This window comes from Rhamphochromis longiceps, linkage group LG22 (genome assembly GCF_057381845.1).
Source record: "Rhamphochromis longiceps isolate RC_006_pf linkage group LG22, R_longiceps_female_GT1.1, whole genome shotgun sequence".
Taxonomy (NCBI): Eukaryota; Metazoa; Chordata; class Actinopteri; order Cichliformes; family Cichlidae; genus Rhamphochromis; species Rhamphochromis longiceps.
The window spans coordinates 15,272,667-15,290,353 of record NC_140577.1 but is presented as its reverse complement, the minus strand read 5'-3'; the positions used below and the strand labels follow the sequence as shown (position 1 = coordinate 15,290,353).

Here is a 17,687-nt window from a genome sequence, read left to right as displayed (position 1 = left end):
AGGGCCAGCATAAAACCATATATTTTTTTATATAATACTAAATATGAACTTGAAGGAAAATTCAGATGTCAGACAGAGTGACTACACACTCGCTTTCTTTGGCTCAGATAGTTTTCTCCTCGCTGATAACCAGTCAACCTGCATTCTTATCTGCTATGTTTGGTGTTTGTATCTCCTGAGCAGCTTCACAGCCATCACACAAATATAACCTTCTGTCTCGCTGCTTTAATGACGCACGTACACACCTCTGTGTCTGTCTCGCGTTCTTCAACTTTGTGTCTCTCTTTTACAGTTTTTGCCCGTTGCTTGAACACTATAAACCCATGCTCAGACTAAAGTAACACAACGTGAAGCTTTTGTTACCATACCTCAAACACATGTACCCCTACCTTAAACAAAAGCGCTGCTTTGCACCCCAGTACCAATTATGCAACACTCCTACTCCTTTATGCAACACACCTACCCCTTTATGCAACACACATGGTCCTGCATGCTACACTCTATGTCATACATAAGACACTTCGCTCACAAAATGAAATGTCAGGGTGCCATTCGGAAAACACATGTATCCAAAATACAAAACACATGGGGTAATTGCAACCACGCAAATACACACCTGAAGGCACTTACTTGCAAAACCGAACACCAATTAGCCAACTACAAAAAGCCCTCAGCGTAGCCATTTCAAGAACTTCGCAAGCATGGATGGAGGGAGAGCAAGAGGAAGAGGAAGAGGAAGAGGTAGAGGAAGAGGTAGAGGAGGAGGAGGAAGAGGAGGAGGAGGCCGAAGAGGCCATGCACGGACCCATATTTCTGATGAAATAAGAGCAACTTTGGTGGACCATGTCATCAACCATGGCCTGACTATGAGGGAAGCTGGGCAGAGAGTCCACCCACATCTAAGCCGCTTCACAGTGGCATCTATAATACGAACATTCCGACTAGAAAACAGGTCTGTCTTCACCTCCATACCTTCTGCTCTACTCAGATGGTTCCATAGCACTGTTCTACAGTATATCACATTACCATATCAAGTGTACGGGGTGCTAATGCTCCTTTTGCAGCCAAAGTGGCTGATTCCTCATATTGAAGTACAGTGTTGTACAGTGGATGACACAGTACGTACAGTAAAGTACTGTATGAAAAATAAGCAAACCGATGACAATATGTGGTTGTATTCCTCCAGAATGACCCGAAGACCTTCTGGGGGTGGACGGCAACGCCTGTTCACACAACAGCAGGAACTTGCCGTTGTGGACCTAGTGAGGGCAGACAATGCCATCCGTCTCCACCAGCTACGACGGAAAATACTTGCAGACAGGCGAGTGTTCAGCAACATAGACCATGTGAGCATCACCACCATCAGACGCATCTTGGGTAAACACAGCATCACCATGAAGCAGCTCTACAGAGTCCCATTCGAGAGGAACAGTGACAGGGTCAAAGGACTTCGAGCTGAATATGTACGGGTACGTGTAACTGTCCCTTACATTTACAATAGAGTATTGGTGAAGTCCAGTAGCAGCTGAATATGTACCATATCAGTACCACATGGATCTATTCTGAGAGCTACACAGGTACCTGTGTGATGGGGTGAGGGTGCTGTATGTGTAGCACTGTAGTACAGTGATATGTTCCCCTTTTTTTCAGAGAATCTTGGCCATGGATGGAGCTGCACAGCCTCATGAATACATTTTCATTGATGAAGCTGGATTCGACCTGAGCAAAACAAGACGACGGGGTCGTAATGTAATTGGCCAAAGGGCAATTGTGCACGTCCCAGGGCAGCGCGGGGGAAACATCACATTATGTGCCGCCATATGCCTTCGAGGACTTCTGCACCATCATGCAATGCTAGGTCCATACAATAGCCAACACATACTCACATTTCTAGATGCTCTCCATAACATAGTTGTACAGAACAGACCAGATCAGCCCAGGTTTGTGGTGATATGGGATAATGTCAGTTTCCATCGGGCTGCTCTGGTCCAGGCCTGGTTCACCGACCACAATCAATTTGAAGTGGTATACTTGCCCCCTTACTCACCATTTTTAAACCCTATTGAGGAATTTTTTTCGGCTTGGAGATGGCGAGTATATGACCGCCAACCACATGCCCGCATGCCTCTTCTGCAGGCAATGGAACAGGCCTGCGGCGACATTGAGGTGACAGCGATCCATGGATGGTTTCGGCATGCAAGAGGGTATTTTCCCCGGTGCCTAGCGGGAGAGGACATAGCTTGCGATGTTGATGAGGTCCTGTGGCCAGACCCCAACAGACGGCGGGATCCATGAGCCCACTTATGCACACTTGTCATGGTTTTTTGTGTTTACAGTATAGTGTTTTTTCTATTGCAGTATTATTGTGTTGTGGTTTTTTTTTTTTTTTGCTTCATCTGAATTCATGGTACTGCGATGTACACTATTGAGTAGGTCTATTTGCGTTTTTGGTTGTTTGGAAATGTGTCTCCTGTAAATGTGCCTTCTGAATACACAATGGAAATCAAGGACTGCAGTGTTTTATGTAAAGAAGACTAGTGTGTTCCCCCTGATCTGTAAGTGTTTGCATATGATGCAAGTATGTGTCATTTTGTCAACAGAGTTACATTTTGACAGAGGAATGTTAGGTTTTGACAGCAGAGTTTAGGTTTTGGGAGTGGAGTTTCATTTTGGCACAGATGTGTATGGTATATTTCCCAGTGTTGTGTCGTGTTTACTTGTGTTTAGAGTTTTGGCACAATGAGCGACGTTTTGCCAAATGTGTTCAAGCAACGGGCAAAAACTGTAAGTTAAAGTTATCTATTTTCTCCGTGTCCGTTTGTCTTACTCGCCGAGTGCTTTTGTGTCTCTGTGTGTGCGCGTGTGTCAGTTAAAGTGCCAGTGTTTCATTCAGGGTGGTTGTTTGTGTGTCTGCCTGTGTTCAAGAAGCAGAGTGAAAACAAATCACTTCAAAATCCCCAAGCTGGGTTTTTTGTGTGCATGTGCGTTTATAAGTATGTGTCTCCCAGGACAATTTACATTGATGCTGTTGTCAGATTGGAAAAAGAGCATTAGAGCTCTTTAAACATCAGGTGTCTGCAACAATGAAAACACTCCAAAAAACACACAGACACACAGAAACAGCGATGTGTTGTCACATTTCGAAACACACATTTAGAAAACACTGTTTGTCTCTTGATTAAATATAGTCCCCTGTCATACCAAACGACTTTTTGGATTTACGTGCATATGTTTCCCTCAGCACTTATGGATACTTTCACTCGGAAAACAGCTTCCCTTGTAGCTGTTTTGATATCAGACACGCACCTCATCAAACACACCAACACTGAGATAAAATTCGCCACAAAGAAACACAAAGAAGGAGGAAGCTATCTTTTATGCATCACAAACATCCTCTATGAAACACATTCAGCTAGACAATCAGCAAGCTGCTTTGTTTCACTTCCAGCCAGTCCTCTACTGCAACACTCAGCCAGTTGGTCAGCCAGAAGGTAAAAAGCTTGTATGTCGCTCATTCACTCAGTAATCCACTGACTCATTCAGTCAGTAAATGAATAATTTAAGGAATCCTCTCTGCACTCACGCTGCTCCCTCACACCTGTACTGCCCCCTCTAAAGCCCTTTTCTACTCTGGCCGTTAAAAGACATCCGGCTAATTGCTGCGATAAAGGGCTTAGTGTAGGGATCACTATATATTAGCAGTGCTTTTTGTATAGATACCAGGATAGGTCCTTCGGATCCCTTTACTGCTGTCAGAAAGCCAATGAATGAAGACAGCAATAGATGTTTAGTCTATGACCATATTTTAGCTGCAGCTTTTAAGCGGATTACAAGGAGTAGTGAAGCAATCGTCATCAATTTTAAGCAAGTTTACGTTTTTCTTGACTTAAATTTAATCAATAATCAACATGACCCTTTACAATTAAATGTGCTATATCCTTACTTCCTTTGACTAAAGGCTGACCACCTCAGTTTTTGTAGTATGCTAGATTCTAACTAGCTAAGGGTGTCAACAGTACAAGCTAACTAAATCCCAAAGCTCTTCTTTGGATGTTGGATGCCTTTTGTTCCCATCTGTCAAAATGATCCCACATCAATAATGCTGAGGTGTCTTTTGCCCTTCTCCCCCGTCCCTCTTCTCAGCTGTTTCTCTTTCCCTCTTTCTTTCTCCCCTTCTTTCCCCCAGTCAAGTCTGTCCCGTATTCAGTAAGTGAAAATAAAATAAACAATAAAAGGTGAATCAAATGGACCATTACGGCAAGGCTGGGATGGTCAGTTTGGTAAAGTAAATCCGTTGGGCATCTTTCTTTGCCTTTAGACAACAATTCTGATGGCAAAAGAGCCAAACGAGACAGGCCAAAAAAAAAAAAAAAAAAATAATGCTGAGGTACAGGTTCTGAGGCCAGTCCATGACTGAAAATGCTCCAGTGTGTGTTCTTTTATCCAGGTATCCAGGTGCATTTGCAGTTTGTCTGGTATCAAAAAATGTAAGTAAGGAAAGAAAGCCGAGTGAAAAGCAGTCCAATGTCCACAGAGTCTAGGTTATTGGAAGCCAGACATTTTGAGATTAATATGGCTTGTGATGAAGAACTTTCTGAACCATGAACAGAACCATGACAGTAAAAAGACCCTTACTTTAGTTAAATTTGCCCAATCTCACATGGTTGGCCATCTTTTTGGGCATGTCTAGATAGCTTCCACAGCTCTTATTTTTAAACCACCCCTTGGAAGTGCCAACAACTTCTTGTGTGTGCCCCAGAATGTTTACCATGGATCTTAAACTTCACCTTTTCTTTCAAATGAAAAGCATGTGACGGATCTTTGCTGAGCATTAGAGCTGAGTGTCTGTGATATAGTTCTATATCAGCTGATGAGGCGACAGTTTGAGGAGACAAATTTGAAGCATTCGTGTTAGACTTTTTCCAAGATTTACCAGATTATAGACTCTGAACTGTTTTCTAGGGCGGGGCGTCAATGTGGACTTCTATGTAATATCCATCTGATGGAAAACATTCAGAGGAAAAAATCAAAGTTGCAGGTGTGCCAGCTCACTGCATTTACCAAAAATAAAAGTTAAGTTGAAGGAGCACTGTTTTGAGACACTGGAGGAGAATCGGTGCACATCACATAGGCTCATATTTAAGGGGACAAAGCTGGACTTCCACGAAGAGATCTAAAAATAGCAGCAACACTGAAAACAGTCTAGAGGTGAATGAAACAATGACCTTGAATGTGAAATCACCCAAATTACATAATGCTGTAATATAATAATAATAATAACTTTATTTATAAAGCGCTTTCAAACAAAGTGCTGTACAACTATTTGAAACTAAAAAGATAAAAAAAATAAAATAAAAGCGATACATAGCAATACAGGTAAAAGACACAATACAAGTTAAAAACAGTAAAAATTTCAAAACTAAAAGCCATAGAATTAAGACATGTAAGATAGGGTGAACAAATGTGTCTTCAGCTTAGTTTTAAAAACCTCCACAGAGCATGCCTGCCTGATATCTTGAGGGAGGTTGTTCCACAGAAACGGGGCATGAAAAGAAAAAGCACACTCTCCAATTGTCTTTTTTCTGGCTCTAGGAACCTTTAGAAGGCCAGAGTCCTGAGATCAGAGAGCACGGTGCCAGTCCGTTTAAAGCCTTGTAGGTGAGCAGCAGGACCTTAAAATCTGCTCGAACCTGACAAGGTAGCCAATGAAGAGAGTTCAGTACAGGGCTAATGTGCTCAAATTTCCCAGTTCTTGTTAAAATGCGAGCAGCTGCATTTTGCACCATCTGTAGACCTCTAAAACTTTTCTTTGGTAGCCCTGAAAGAAGAGCGTTACAATAATCAATGCGTGAGGACACAAATGCATGGACAAGAACCTCTGCAGTGTCGCTTGACAAAACTTGTCTGATTCTGGCTATGTTCCTCAAATGATAAAAGGCGGTCTTTGTTATCTCTTTTACATGAGACTCGAAAGAGAGCACCATGTCAAACCACACGCCCAAGTTTTTTACCTTGTCCCTACAATTTATGACACTGTCATCAATTCTCAAGATGAAATTTTGGGACAAGTGCTGAAATTTGTGTGGCCCAATGACCATCAACTCTGTTTTATCAGTATTTAGGAGCAAGGAATTATCCGATAACCAGCCCTTAATTGCAGATAGACAAGATTCTAGTTTAGAGACTTCAGCACAATTTCCAATGGTTAAAAGAACATAAAGCTGCAGGTCATCAGCGTAACAATTAAAGGTTACATTAAAGAATGTAACAGAACACCAAGAGGCAGCAGGTACATAGAAAACGGCAATGGTCCAAGTACAGAGCCCTGAGGGACCCCATGCCTAACTGCCAGTGTTGGTCAAGTTACTTGAAAAAAGTAATCAGTAACTAATTACTGATTACTTCCCCAAAAAAGTAATCCCGTTACTTTACTGATTACTTATTTTCAAAAGTAATTAATTACTTAGTTACTTTATAAAAACACGATTTACAACCTGAAGAGGTGATAAAGCGATAGATCTTTCAGCCCAATTCTACTTTTTCTACATAATCCATCATACAAAATGTAATCTAATGGAAAAGTCTCTTTTTTTTTAACTTGTTTTATCAGTTTTAATCTTTTAACTTTATGCATCAAGCAAAAATTTAATTATATGCAACATTCTCTGACTTGAATAAATTAGTTTAACATTTAAAGCTATTTTCTGCACATTCCAGCACATAAAATAAAATATTTTTTGTGTTTACACTCACTCTTTCAAATAGATGCAAGTAAAACACAGCAGAAAATAAATAAAGTCAAAGACTCAGCAGTCCTGTTGCTCTATTTTCACCTGTAAAGCAGGACTACGGTAGGCGGAGGTTTACCCTGGTGCAGGTGTGCCGCGGTCAGTTGAAGAATCCACGACTTTCTCTGTGAGTTTCCCATTACGTCATTGCGCACTCGGTGCTTGCTTGGAAGTTTAGGGGGTTTTTTTGCTGTAAAAAGAAGTTTTCTTCCCACGCACAACGGACACTAATGTTTTTGTCACTTTTTATGGAATCAAACTCAAAGTAAGGTCAGTACTTCCACGCTTTAAACGCTGCACGCTCATACTCTCTCCCACAATCGATATGTGATCCATTGTTGATCTGCACACAGCTGTTGTCACTAACGGCGCACTTGCTTACGTCACTGTCGTGAGACATTCTCGCAGAAAATCACGGTTTTAGTAACGCAGTAACGCAGCGTTCCTACTGGAAAGTAACGGTAATCTAATTACCGTTTTTGCAATAGTAATCCCTTACTTTACTCGTTACTTGAAAAAAGTAATCAGATTACAGTAACGCGTTACTTCTGCTCACTGCGCAGGTCTCAGAGAGATCATTTTTAAAACTAACAGTCTGAGACCTCCCAGACAGGTAAGATCTCAGCCACGATAAAACATTTCCTGTAATTCCAATAAAATGTTCAAGCCTATCTAATAAAATGCAGTGATCCACAGTGTCAAACGTAGCACTTAGTTCCAGCATTAATAAAACTGTATGCACCTGTTCTCAAAAGCTTTTGGCCACACCTTATATATTACAGACTGACATTTCCAATTAAGTATAAAGAGAGGTGAGAGTAATGTGTATGAGCTACTGAAGACATGCGGTTAGCATAAGATTTTGTTGTCAGTCCTTTCAGAATTTAAGTTTTCGTTGATGCTCACCAATCACACAAATGAAAGCACTTGAACTATTAATCTGTTGATATTAAAATTCTCAGATGTGAAGGTAATTCTGCTGAGACAGTAAGTTGTAAGCTGTGGGACTTTTTGTCTTGACCAGAGACAAAAAAAAAGTCTTTCAGTCTATTGCTACAGCTCTCTCCACCTACAGGTATAATGCTCAGCTGAGCAGAAGAAGTTCCCTCCTATTGTCTAGGGACTGCTGAAAGGCATTCTGTGTAGTCAGTCACTAAGTGAGAGAAAGTAGTTGAGGCTGTCAAAAGGAAAGAAGGTTCCCGTGAAAGTAAATTACAACATTTCATCACAAAAGAACTCCTGAAATGCACTGGAAGTACAAAAGTAGGAGACTGGTGGCGCCGGGGATGTCATCCTTAGAGACAATGAGCAGAGGATCAAGAGTGTGAGTGGCAGCCACCACAGAGTCTACAGCGTGCTCAGCATGCATAATAGCACAGTCATGCTCACCGCAGAGATTTCACACACAAAAAATAAATAAAAACTAACACTGTACTTGGAAACTTACGCACATTATCAGAAGACTGGAAACTATTCTGCATGTTTAATGCTGTTTGTTGCTATGTTGGATTTTCCATAACTAACGGTGATCATTTCATTGGTCCTGGCTGATTTCGGCTTAAATTATATCACTTGTGATTTAGCCGGAAACTCCTTTTATTGAATTGATCCCACGTTTATTTACTTTCCTTGAGACATGCACATACGTGGAAAGCTATGTCGAAGGATTAAAAGAGGTTTTCAGTCATCTCATGAGTTACAATGTATTTCCTGGACAAGTCTGAATCAGGCATTTGACCTCACAGGGTTAAAGCAGACCTTGATATTTTTTTATGTAACATTTTTACGGTCTGAATGAATCTGTTTATCTTTTCCCTGAATTTACCTAGATGGCTTCTCTTGTATTAACAAATAAAGTTTAAGTTGTTTAAGAAAGAAAAGGCCACATTACGTGCTTAAATGGCTACAACAGAGTGTGACAGATTCCATCTGTCATTACTTACATGACTGCAAAGTTTTGAACACGGTTGCTCATTTTTGTTTTGGAACCGTCTTAATTCGGTAGTTTCTGCAACTCTCTTGTGACAGTACAGAGTCCGCTTGCAAAATGGTGTGGAGGAGGATTTTTGGCGTTTCATTTACCTCACTGTTTATGCGTGTTGATATCTGCAAGCTCGGGTAAAGGAACAATTAAACAGCTGTAAGCCTGGAAGAACAAAAACAACCAAAAAGAAGAGTACAAGAACTGTTCTGGGCGAGAAATCGCAGCCACAGACAGACACACACACAAGCATACATACACAAACAGCAACAGAATGGGAAGTAATGGAGTGAGAAGCGAACGCTGCTGTCTGACATGAAAATCAACATTGCGTGACATGACCATTATGCACACACACACACTCACATACACACAGATCAATAGCCAACTGCTTAGACCTCAAGCAAATCATTTGGAAAAAAAATCTACACACAGACATATCCAGCATACATGACATCACTGATCACCGATTTACAGATACCACACATGTGCAGGCAGATCGTGACTGTTAGGTTAACCTAGGCACTGGCATCTTTATGTAAGTTTCAGCCTTTTGACACATGTATTTTCTATATATAAGTATATAAATTTTATATCAGTGAAAACCCAAGAGTTATTTGAAATTCAAGAAAAGGATGTCACTCTTTTAAGAAAAAGCTTGCTTTTGTGAACAAGAGATTGCATTACTGTGCAATATGCTGTCACTGAAATGTGACATGTGTGTCGATCAGACCGAGATGAACCAATCTGAGGATACATTAGTGAGACTTAGTCATGTAATACTGTAATATAACTACATGAGTGCATGCATACGAGTTTCCACATGTGAGATTTGCTTACTGCAAGATGGTCTCTCGTTTTCCAGGTCAGTAATCTGTGTGTGTGTGTGTGTGTGTGTGTGTGTGTGTGTGTGTGTGTGTGTGTGTGTGTGTGTGTGTGTGTGTGTGTGTGTGTGTAGGCGTGTGTGTGTGTGTCTTAACTGATCTACTTGACCTTTCAAGGTAGCGTTTAAAACTCTTTCTCCAGCACGGAAATAGAGCCAGTGAGACATAAAACATGACATTATATGTTCATCACAACCTTATATAAAAACACACATACATACACAATGAAAGCTAGCAATACTTTCTGAGTGATGAAAACAATGTGGCAGCACTGACATTTAACTGAGTGAGTAACAACAATAATCTATGTTCATACAGGTTTTTCTCTGTATTTGAAGCGCCTCTGTTTTCTTCTTCTATCTATCCTACCATTGCTCTTGTCTACTTGCCTTTTTTTTTTTTTATATCAGTGTATTTTGATTCTAGGCACATTTGTATAACTGCACTTAACTGGATAGTTTGCCATCATAAAAATACTCATTGGATGTAATCATGATTGAATCTCTTAAATTTGCCATTTTCTCAGTCAATCATTTCACTGTTCTTAAAACTGCAGACTGCGTAAAAAAGGAAACTGTGGGTAGCTACATGAACAAAGAACCAAGCTCATTTTCATTAGGATAGAAACTGTATCTGTGCAGATTTATATGGGATATATCTGTATACTCTATCCATGTTAGTCTACTTAAAACAAAAATGATGGCTTATATTTTACTAATGTTGATGTTGAAAAAACATGACTGCTCTCCTATAGTGCTTGAGGGGAAATCACTGTACAACATCTTTCTTATGCAAACGCTGCAAGACTTCTAGGCAGAAGAACATTTAAACAAGAGGGGGCTTAAGGTCATGATAACCATCCCAGGGATGGCAGCAGTATTCAGCTAATACCTTGTGCACCACACTAGTTTAAAGTTTCATATCCAGAGAATTAATGAAAGTAATTTTTGTGGCTGGTATTTTTTCACCGTGTTCCTACTCGAGCACACTGTGACAGCTCTTTAAGTGAGCTGACACTGAAGAAATATTTGCCTATGTAAACGATCCTCCTCAAGGTTTCTATCTTTCTGTCTCTCTCCCTCTCTCTCTTTCTCACACACACTCCCTGTCAGCTATAGTAGGCCAGTTAACAGTAATTATGAGGTTCCTCGTTAATTAGCGAAGAGCACCCAGCTGTTTCAGCCCCACAAGACAAAAGGCCTTCAGCACATACTCGAACACACATGCACACACAGACATAGACACTAGCTCATGCGCACACCTGGGGGAGTCTTGGTAAAATGTCAGGGCTGTTCAGATTGTAATTACAGGGAGATTTGCTGCCTCTCTCACAAAGCTGAGATAAACCACCTGACTGACACACAAACAGATATCCACACGTTCACACAAACGCACAAGTAGCCACACACTCAACTTTTACAGAAAATCAATACTAAACTCTGTCTTTGACATCCACCACATTAGGGGTGACAGAGTAACAACTAGTACTACTGAGTTCATTTTTCAGTCTTTAATCATTTAAGCTACATGATTTTTTCCAAATATAAAAAAAAATAATGATTAAAATGTACAAAACCTAAAGAAAGCCTAAACCTTTTTATAGCTTGGTTTTTCTTTTGCTTTTAGGCATCTTCAACTATAGAGTAGAATCAATATGTAGGTCTTCTGCAATTAACACAACAGATTTGAATGGTTAATGTACATGTCTTTTCATAAACAAATGTATTTAGTAATCCAGTACATTGATGACTGACTGTATGTGAGCCACTGTGATGATGATCAAGTTTTATAGCCTGGTTTAACCTATCATCAACAGACCAGACAAGCTGATGTCCTAAATGTCCAAGGTGACCTGAAGGCCAAAGTGTGAAGAGACTGACAGAGTAAGAAGATGTCAGGAAAAGGTCGATTTAACACTATGCAGAGTTCTACAGCTTCGACATTACTGGAGATCCAAAAGTACTGCGTAGGCAAGAATTCACAAAAGAAGATGACTTCCCAATATTACAAGAAGTTGAGACAGCAATGAGAAAGCTGTAAAAGGGGACAACTGCAGGTTTTGGCAATGTTCCCGCAGAACCTTTAAGAAATGGAGGAGAAGTAGTGATTAACATTCTCACTGTTGTGTGCAATAAAATCTGGCAGATAGGAGAATAGAGGACATCCTGGGTTCAGTCCATCATCATTACTCTGCGTCAGAAAGGGAACCTCCTACAGTGTGGACATTACAGCACCATAAGTCTTATCAGCCACACAAAGAAAGTGATGCTGAAGATCCTTCTCAACAGGCTGAAACTGTGGGCCAAAGAAATCCTTGAGATAAAAAGCAGGGATTGTTCAAAAAAGGAAAAAACACCATATACCAAAGTTTCAGCATTAATGGTCTACATGAGAAAAATCTATAGCACCAACAAGAACTTTTCCACATCGCAAACTTCCAGCCATTTGAAAGGGTTTGGTATGGGGCCCTGTGAGACACAATGAAGAAGTACAACATGAGCGATAGTCTGATTACCATCATTCAACAGTTCTACAGCAAGCCCACCAACAAAGTCCTTGTGGAAGTCACCGCAGGGGACTTGTTCCTTACCTCAGCTGGTGTCCTACAGAGCACCTACACTATTCAACATCTTCCTAGAACAGCAATATGAGAAAACCTGGAAAATCTAATGGCGACCATCAGCACTGCAGGTCAAACAATCACCAATGGATAACATGCTGATGACACTGTTAGAATGGTTGGAAAAGAGCTGGAAGAACTGTTTCTGTTTCTGGTGAAAATAAGTGCAGAAAACAAAAGATAAACAAATACTAAATACTTCGAGGTAGGGCTGTAACTGTAAATGGCAGTGATTTTAAACCATATGTCTGTTGTTGATTGGAGAGCCAAAGCTCTAGCCATTGTCTTCTACATTTTTCTGATGAATGGACAAGGCTTTACATCCTTGAAAATATGATTTGGTTACAAATGGTGGTTCAGACAGTGAGAAGACAGAAATTAGTATTAGACTTAATGCATGCATGCATGTGCTTACAGAAGTCTAGGAAATTTTGGCAACAGCTGTATTACAGTTTTTTACAGACGCTAGGACACATTTCTCAATACTTAGGTCACTTTTGCAAAACTCTTCACACAATCCTCCTAACTGACCGTCAGCTTGGCAAAGCAGTTCATTTCACATTCAAAATGCACTACAACTACCAAAACACTTCATTCAGGTCTCAAATAACCTCATTCTTCCAGAACACTAGCAAAGGTTGACAGCCGACAAACACACTTTGTCACCCACAAAACAATGACCTAAAAAACACTAACAACATGTAGCATTACACAGTGTTTTCTTGTGTAAAACAAGGACACATCTCTGTTTATAATTTCAATATATGTTACTGGAATGAATCAGACATCATGCAGAATTCGTTAATATTTGTTTATGTATTTTTTATTTTTTTGCACTAAGTAATCCCAAAATACAAGAATTTGTATACACACCATCCACTGATACACATACAATAGTAATGCTAATCTACTCGGTCTTCTCCATTTGGCCACAGGTTCTCATCCACATCACATCTTATGTCATCTAGGGCAATACACCTAGGACAGAATCTTCTGGCATGCCAGAATTGAAGGAGTTGAAAAATTGAAGGAGTAACACCTGTGTAGATGTTCATCTACAATGAGAATAAGCTGTGGCTGGTTAAACTGCATTTTTAGATTTAAAATATGTTTCAATAAAATATTGTTGTTGAATTTTGCTGTCTTTTCAAGTTTTGCATTGTGTTATTGTTTTGGCCATAAGTTTAACAGTTTTGAAAACAGTATGTAAGCACATGCAAAATGTCCTGTCCGTACAAAGATTTTTGGCAGTTGTTGTGTCTGAGTGAGAAGATAATTCATGAAATTTGAGAGATGTAGTCATTGAATGCATTTTGTGCCAAAACAATGATAACCGGTCCTCAGTTTAGCCCACATAGACTTCTGTTGTGCTCACTGTGTGAGGAGTTTTGCAAACGTGACCTAAGTATTGAGAAATGTGTCCTAGCGTCTGTAAAAAACTGTATTGCATAAATAAAATGAATTTCCTTCTGCAATGCTAAATAACATTAAAAAGTATAACATGTTGACTTCCATTTGCAATATGGAATCAAACTGCAAAAGACACTTGACTAATGTCTACAAACTGAACAGTCATATCGCTTTATTAGGACCTCTGTGCTTGTGTGTGTGTGTGTGTGTGTGTGTGTGTGTGTGTGTGTGTGTGTGTGTGTGTGTATTTATACAGACTGACTATCAGCTGCTTTCTACATGGGTGTTTGAGTTTCTGTCTATGTGTATGTAGTAAATGTTATCTTTGCAGGTTCCTGAAAGCCCACTGAGCTGTGAAGAGGAGGTGCGATTATAATTTCAGCTTCACGCTGTTTCCACCGTAGTTACATCAGTACTAAGTACTTCCTACACCTATTTCCCCTGGTGTTCCTTTTCATAACTCTTGCCTCCAAGGGCACAGACAACAACAAACAGGAAGTACTATCCATTCACTTCTTTTCTTTTCACTGAAATCTTAAAATGACATTTGCAAAATTATTATAAGCTTTTGTAAAATGATATTAAAGTTTCATCTACCCCTACCTCTGCAATCAACATGTTTACATTTCCGCTTTTGCATGATTTAGACTTTTCGTGTACATATGTACTCATGTGATATCTGGTTTTAATAGTTGTGCTAAGCAATAAGCAAATACCATAGGAATGTGCTGTATATAGAACAATCTCAGAGCGGATTTCAAAAATTTTTAGTTATTTCTGTGGGGCTTCACACAATTTTCAATCAAAACAAAAACAAAAGTGTACTATCACTCAATCAAATAAACCATCAGTGGAAGACATTCATTAAAAAGGCTATGTGTGAGCTTCTCTCACTTTAATGGACTAAAAATATTGGACTAAAAATGTAGTTGGTTTTATGAAAAACTACCTGTGATTTACTGTTTCATTCTCAGTATTCCAGGAGAATAAGCATGCATAGCATGTTCTGAAATAGTGAAGAAGATGCACCTGCGGCTCATCTACTGTGGATATGGTTGTCAATCAGAATTCTAAACGAGATTACACTTTTTATGAGGCACTAAATTAAGGCCAATCAATTTTCTGTGTGTTGTAACCTGTCCAGCACGATGATAAAAATGCTGCGTTTGCCAACAGATTCTCAGAAGTTTGCAGTTCAAGCAGAGATAGTCCAGAGCTCAAGCTCACTTGACACTCCATCATTGTGCATTAAGCAGAGTGACCGCACATCCACAGCAACATAACATTTCCAAAAGCAATAAAAAACACATTCTCTGTAAAACCAAATGTGACAGCTGGTTCCCACTATTGCTCAAGGCCCACAAGACAGCAAGACAACCTTTCAAAATGCCATCTCTAACACCAAGTTCACCCAGTGTTTAAATTCCTCATAAAAAAAAGATCATCCCATTATCAATATTGTTGCTGACATCACTGTATTTTCACATGAAGTTTTAATGAATTAATTATTTCACAGTTCCTGTGCTGCAGTGCATTATGAATTTATTCTGTCTGTTAGCCTCACCCATCGAACACGGAAAGGCTAACGCTAGCATAATCAAAACCACTGCTTTGTTCTGGAGTTGATTCTTTCAGTAGCTGTTCCTCAACACCAAGTACACAATCTTTGTTCCAATTCAGGGCTTTCACCCTTCAAAGGCCATATTTAAAGGTTGATTATATCACAAGTAGGTTCCTCCAAACATGACCCACAAATGCATTCTAGGATTTGGTTTACCTGGGATATGAACAAGGCACTGGGTGGATTCTTCCCAGCCCACCCTGTGCCAAGATTCATCGAACACCAGTGTTGGTAGAACCCAAGTAAAGCAACTGAGGAATAAGCTTTAACAAGATGTACTGGGTGTTTTCTCACGCTAGTAATTTAACTGTTATAATAATCTTAAAAATCACTAAACTTGAGCAAAGTTACATGACAATAGTGATGCAAGTGTCTGTGAGGCCCCGCATCCTTTAAAAGCCAGTACTTCAAAAGTTGAAGTGCTTTTATAATACCTGAGCCTGTCACCTTTGCTGTGAATACCAACATCTCTGCAGGATTTTGCATCTGTCCTGTTTCCCCTTTGTCTAATTTCCATAGGTAGAATACATGGCCTGTACTCTCTATTCAAGGGACTGCTAGTAACTGCTAATAATATTTGTCTGAGATTTTGCAGAGCAGAAGAAGGCGATACAAGGTGTATTTAATATGTTGATATGTTTATTGTGGGCTCTATTATGTTATTTATATCATATTGTCCAGGTAATAATAAACTGTACCCCAGATCACTCTTAAAAACATTGCACATGCAATCCTCATCAAAGAAAACAACAGACTAGATGTTATATTTTTTTTATTATTTTAGGAGACTTTCAAAATCATCATAATTGTTAATGTTGATTTTATTGAATAAAAGCTGCTATAACTAACATGTATGAAACATCTGAACATCAAAAAATAAAAATGAGAGACTAATTCAGCTCAAATTTAATTGAGAGCACTAATTAATTAATTATTTAATGGTGGATTTATTTATTTATTTTATTATGGCAGCCCTCCCCCTCCATAAAAAAGTTCATTAGATTTGGTACTCACTGCCTGTGCAAAAGTTTTGGGGCCACTCCTCATTTATATTTCTCTAGGAAAATGGGAAATAGGTCCAGCATATTATTGAAACATGCAAACATAGACGGAAGTACATAAAGCAAAAACAGAATCTCTATAATTCCAACACACTTGAAAGTCAGTATTTGGTACAACCATGTTTTCTTCAACAACTCTCTTGGTTTAACACAATTTAACCCATGGCACACATTTCCACGTAATTAAATTCTTAAGTAAAATAACTCATTCTTTATCATGTCAAACGAACACATTTACATAAAACAAACAAGAAATAATGATTTAAAAGCATAAACACAATGCGTACATGTTAAATAAACACATTTTTTATGTGCGCCATGATTAAATTGCGTTCATTCGAGTATCATTAATTTTATACTCCTTTAAATGCAGAACCAACTGTAATGGCAAATGGAGGGGTTCTTACATAGCGCTTCTCTACTCTGAGCACTTAAAACGCTTTACGCAATTTGACTAATTCCCCCATCCAAAGCCATTCATACACGCACTTTTTGCTATGCTTTTTCCATGTAACTGCTTTCTGTCTAACATTCACAAACATTCATCCTCCAATGGATGCATCGGAGAGCAGCTTGGGGTTAGTATCTCGCCCAAGGATATTTGGCATGCAGACTGGAGCAGCAATTTGGTGTCTATATTGTTTCTTTCACTGTATTACAAAACACATTTTACACAATAAAAAATATAATGAAAATATAAAAAAGCTATAGTTTTAAACATATATTAACATGTTTAAATATCTACATATCTGCTCTCCATCGGAAGAGATGATAGGAGATGCAGGTATGATAACATCTGAAACTGAATTGCTCTATACAAATCCTTACAACTCTCTCAAGGTAATATTTACATCATTAATTTGAGTTACTGCCCCTCATGACCATAGTGGGCAGATTAGTGCGAACTACATGGCCAACACATAAATCCACATACTTCGCCTTTTTATGGCAATACCAGACCTCTTATTCAGTGTATGAACAAAAATAATTTCTTTTTGTATCTAAAACACATTATCAGTCCAAATGACAGAGCACCAGTAACAAATGTGACGTTGGTTTGATCTGTAGCTTTTCTATTAGATCGGCTTGTCTAAACGGTGAGGCCTATCGTGCTTCCAAAATTCATCAAACTCCAATTAAGAATGTCTTACACACATCTGTAGGACAAATGAACAAATTAATGGATGTTATCCATATAATCCATAATCCTATTCAATTTCATTATGTGGGGAAACAACTGGCTTGTATATTCAAACCATAATTGAAAACATAAAATGAACTGCAGAGTAAGGTTAATGGCTTAACCAGACTAGCATGAAGGC

General features: G+C 39.2%; 2 protein-coding genes across 2 annotated transcripts in view; one reads left to right on the top strand and one right to left on the bottom strand.

Moving 5' to 3' along the window:
• Positions 1-17,687, bottom strand: part of csmd3b (CUB and Sushi multiple domains 3b) — a 417,790-nt gene that overhangs the window by 382,264 nt on the left and 17,839 nt on the right. The gene's annotated exons all lie outside the window — the stretch shown is intronic.
• On the top strand, positions 440-11,971 carry LOC146643768 (uncharacterized). The gene is made up of 5 exons (XM_085396898.1): positions 440-1,469; positions 1,651-2,166; positions 2,728-2,784; positions 3,413-3,491; positions 11,799-11,971. Exons 1-5 carry the CDS (start codon positions 702-704, stop codon positions 11,969-11,971), a joined length of 1,593 nt encoding a protein of 530 aa, XP_085253024.1. The 5' UTR covers positions 440-701.

Coding starts and splice junctions, on each gene's coding strand:
- LOC146643768 (XM_085396898.1), top strand. CDS start 702: ATGGATGGAGGGAGAGCAAGAGGAAGAGGAAGAGGAAGAGGTAGAGGA. Junction 1,470..1,650: donor TTCGAGCTGAATATGTACGG/GTACGTGTAACT, acceptor CCTTTTTTTCAG/AGAATCTTGGCCATGGATGG. Junction 2,785..3,412: donor TCAAGCAACGGGCAAAAACT/GTAAGTTAAAGT, acceptor AAACACATTCAG/CTAGACAATCAGCAAGCTGC.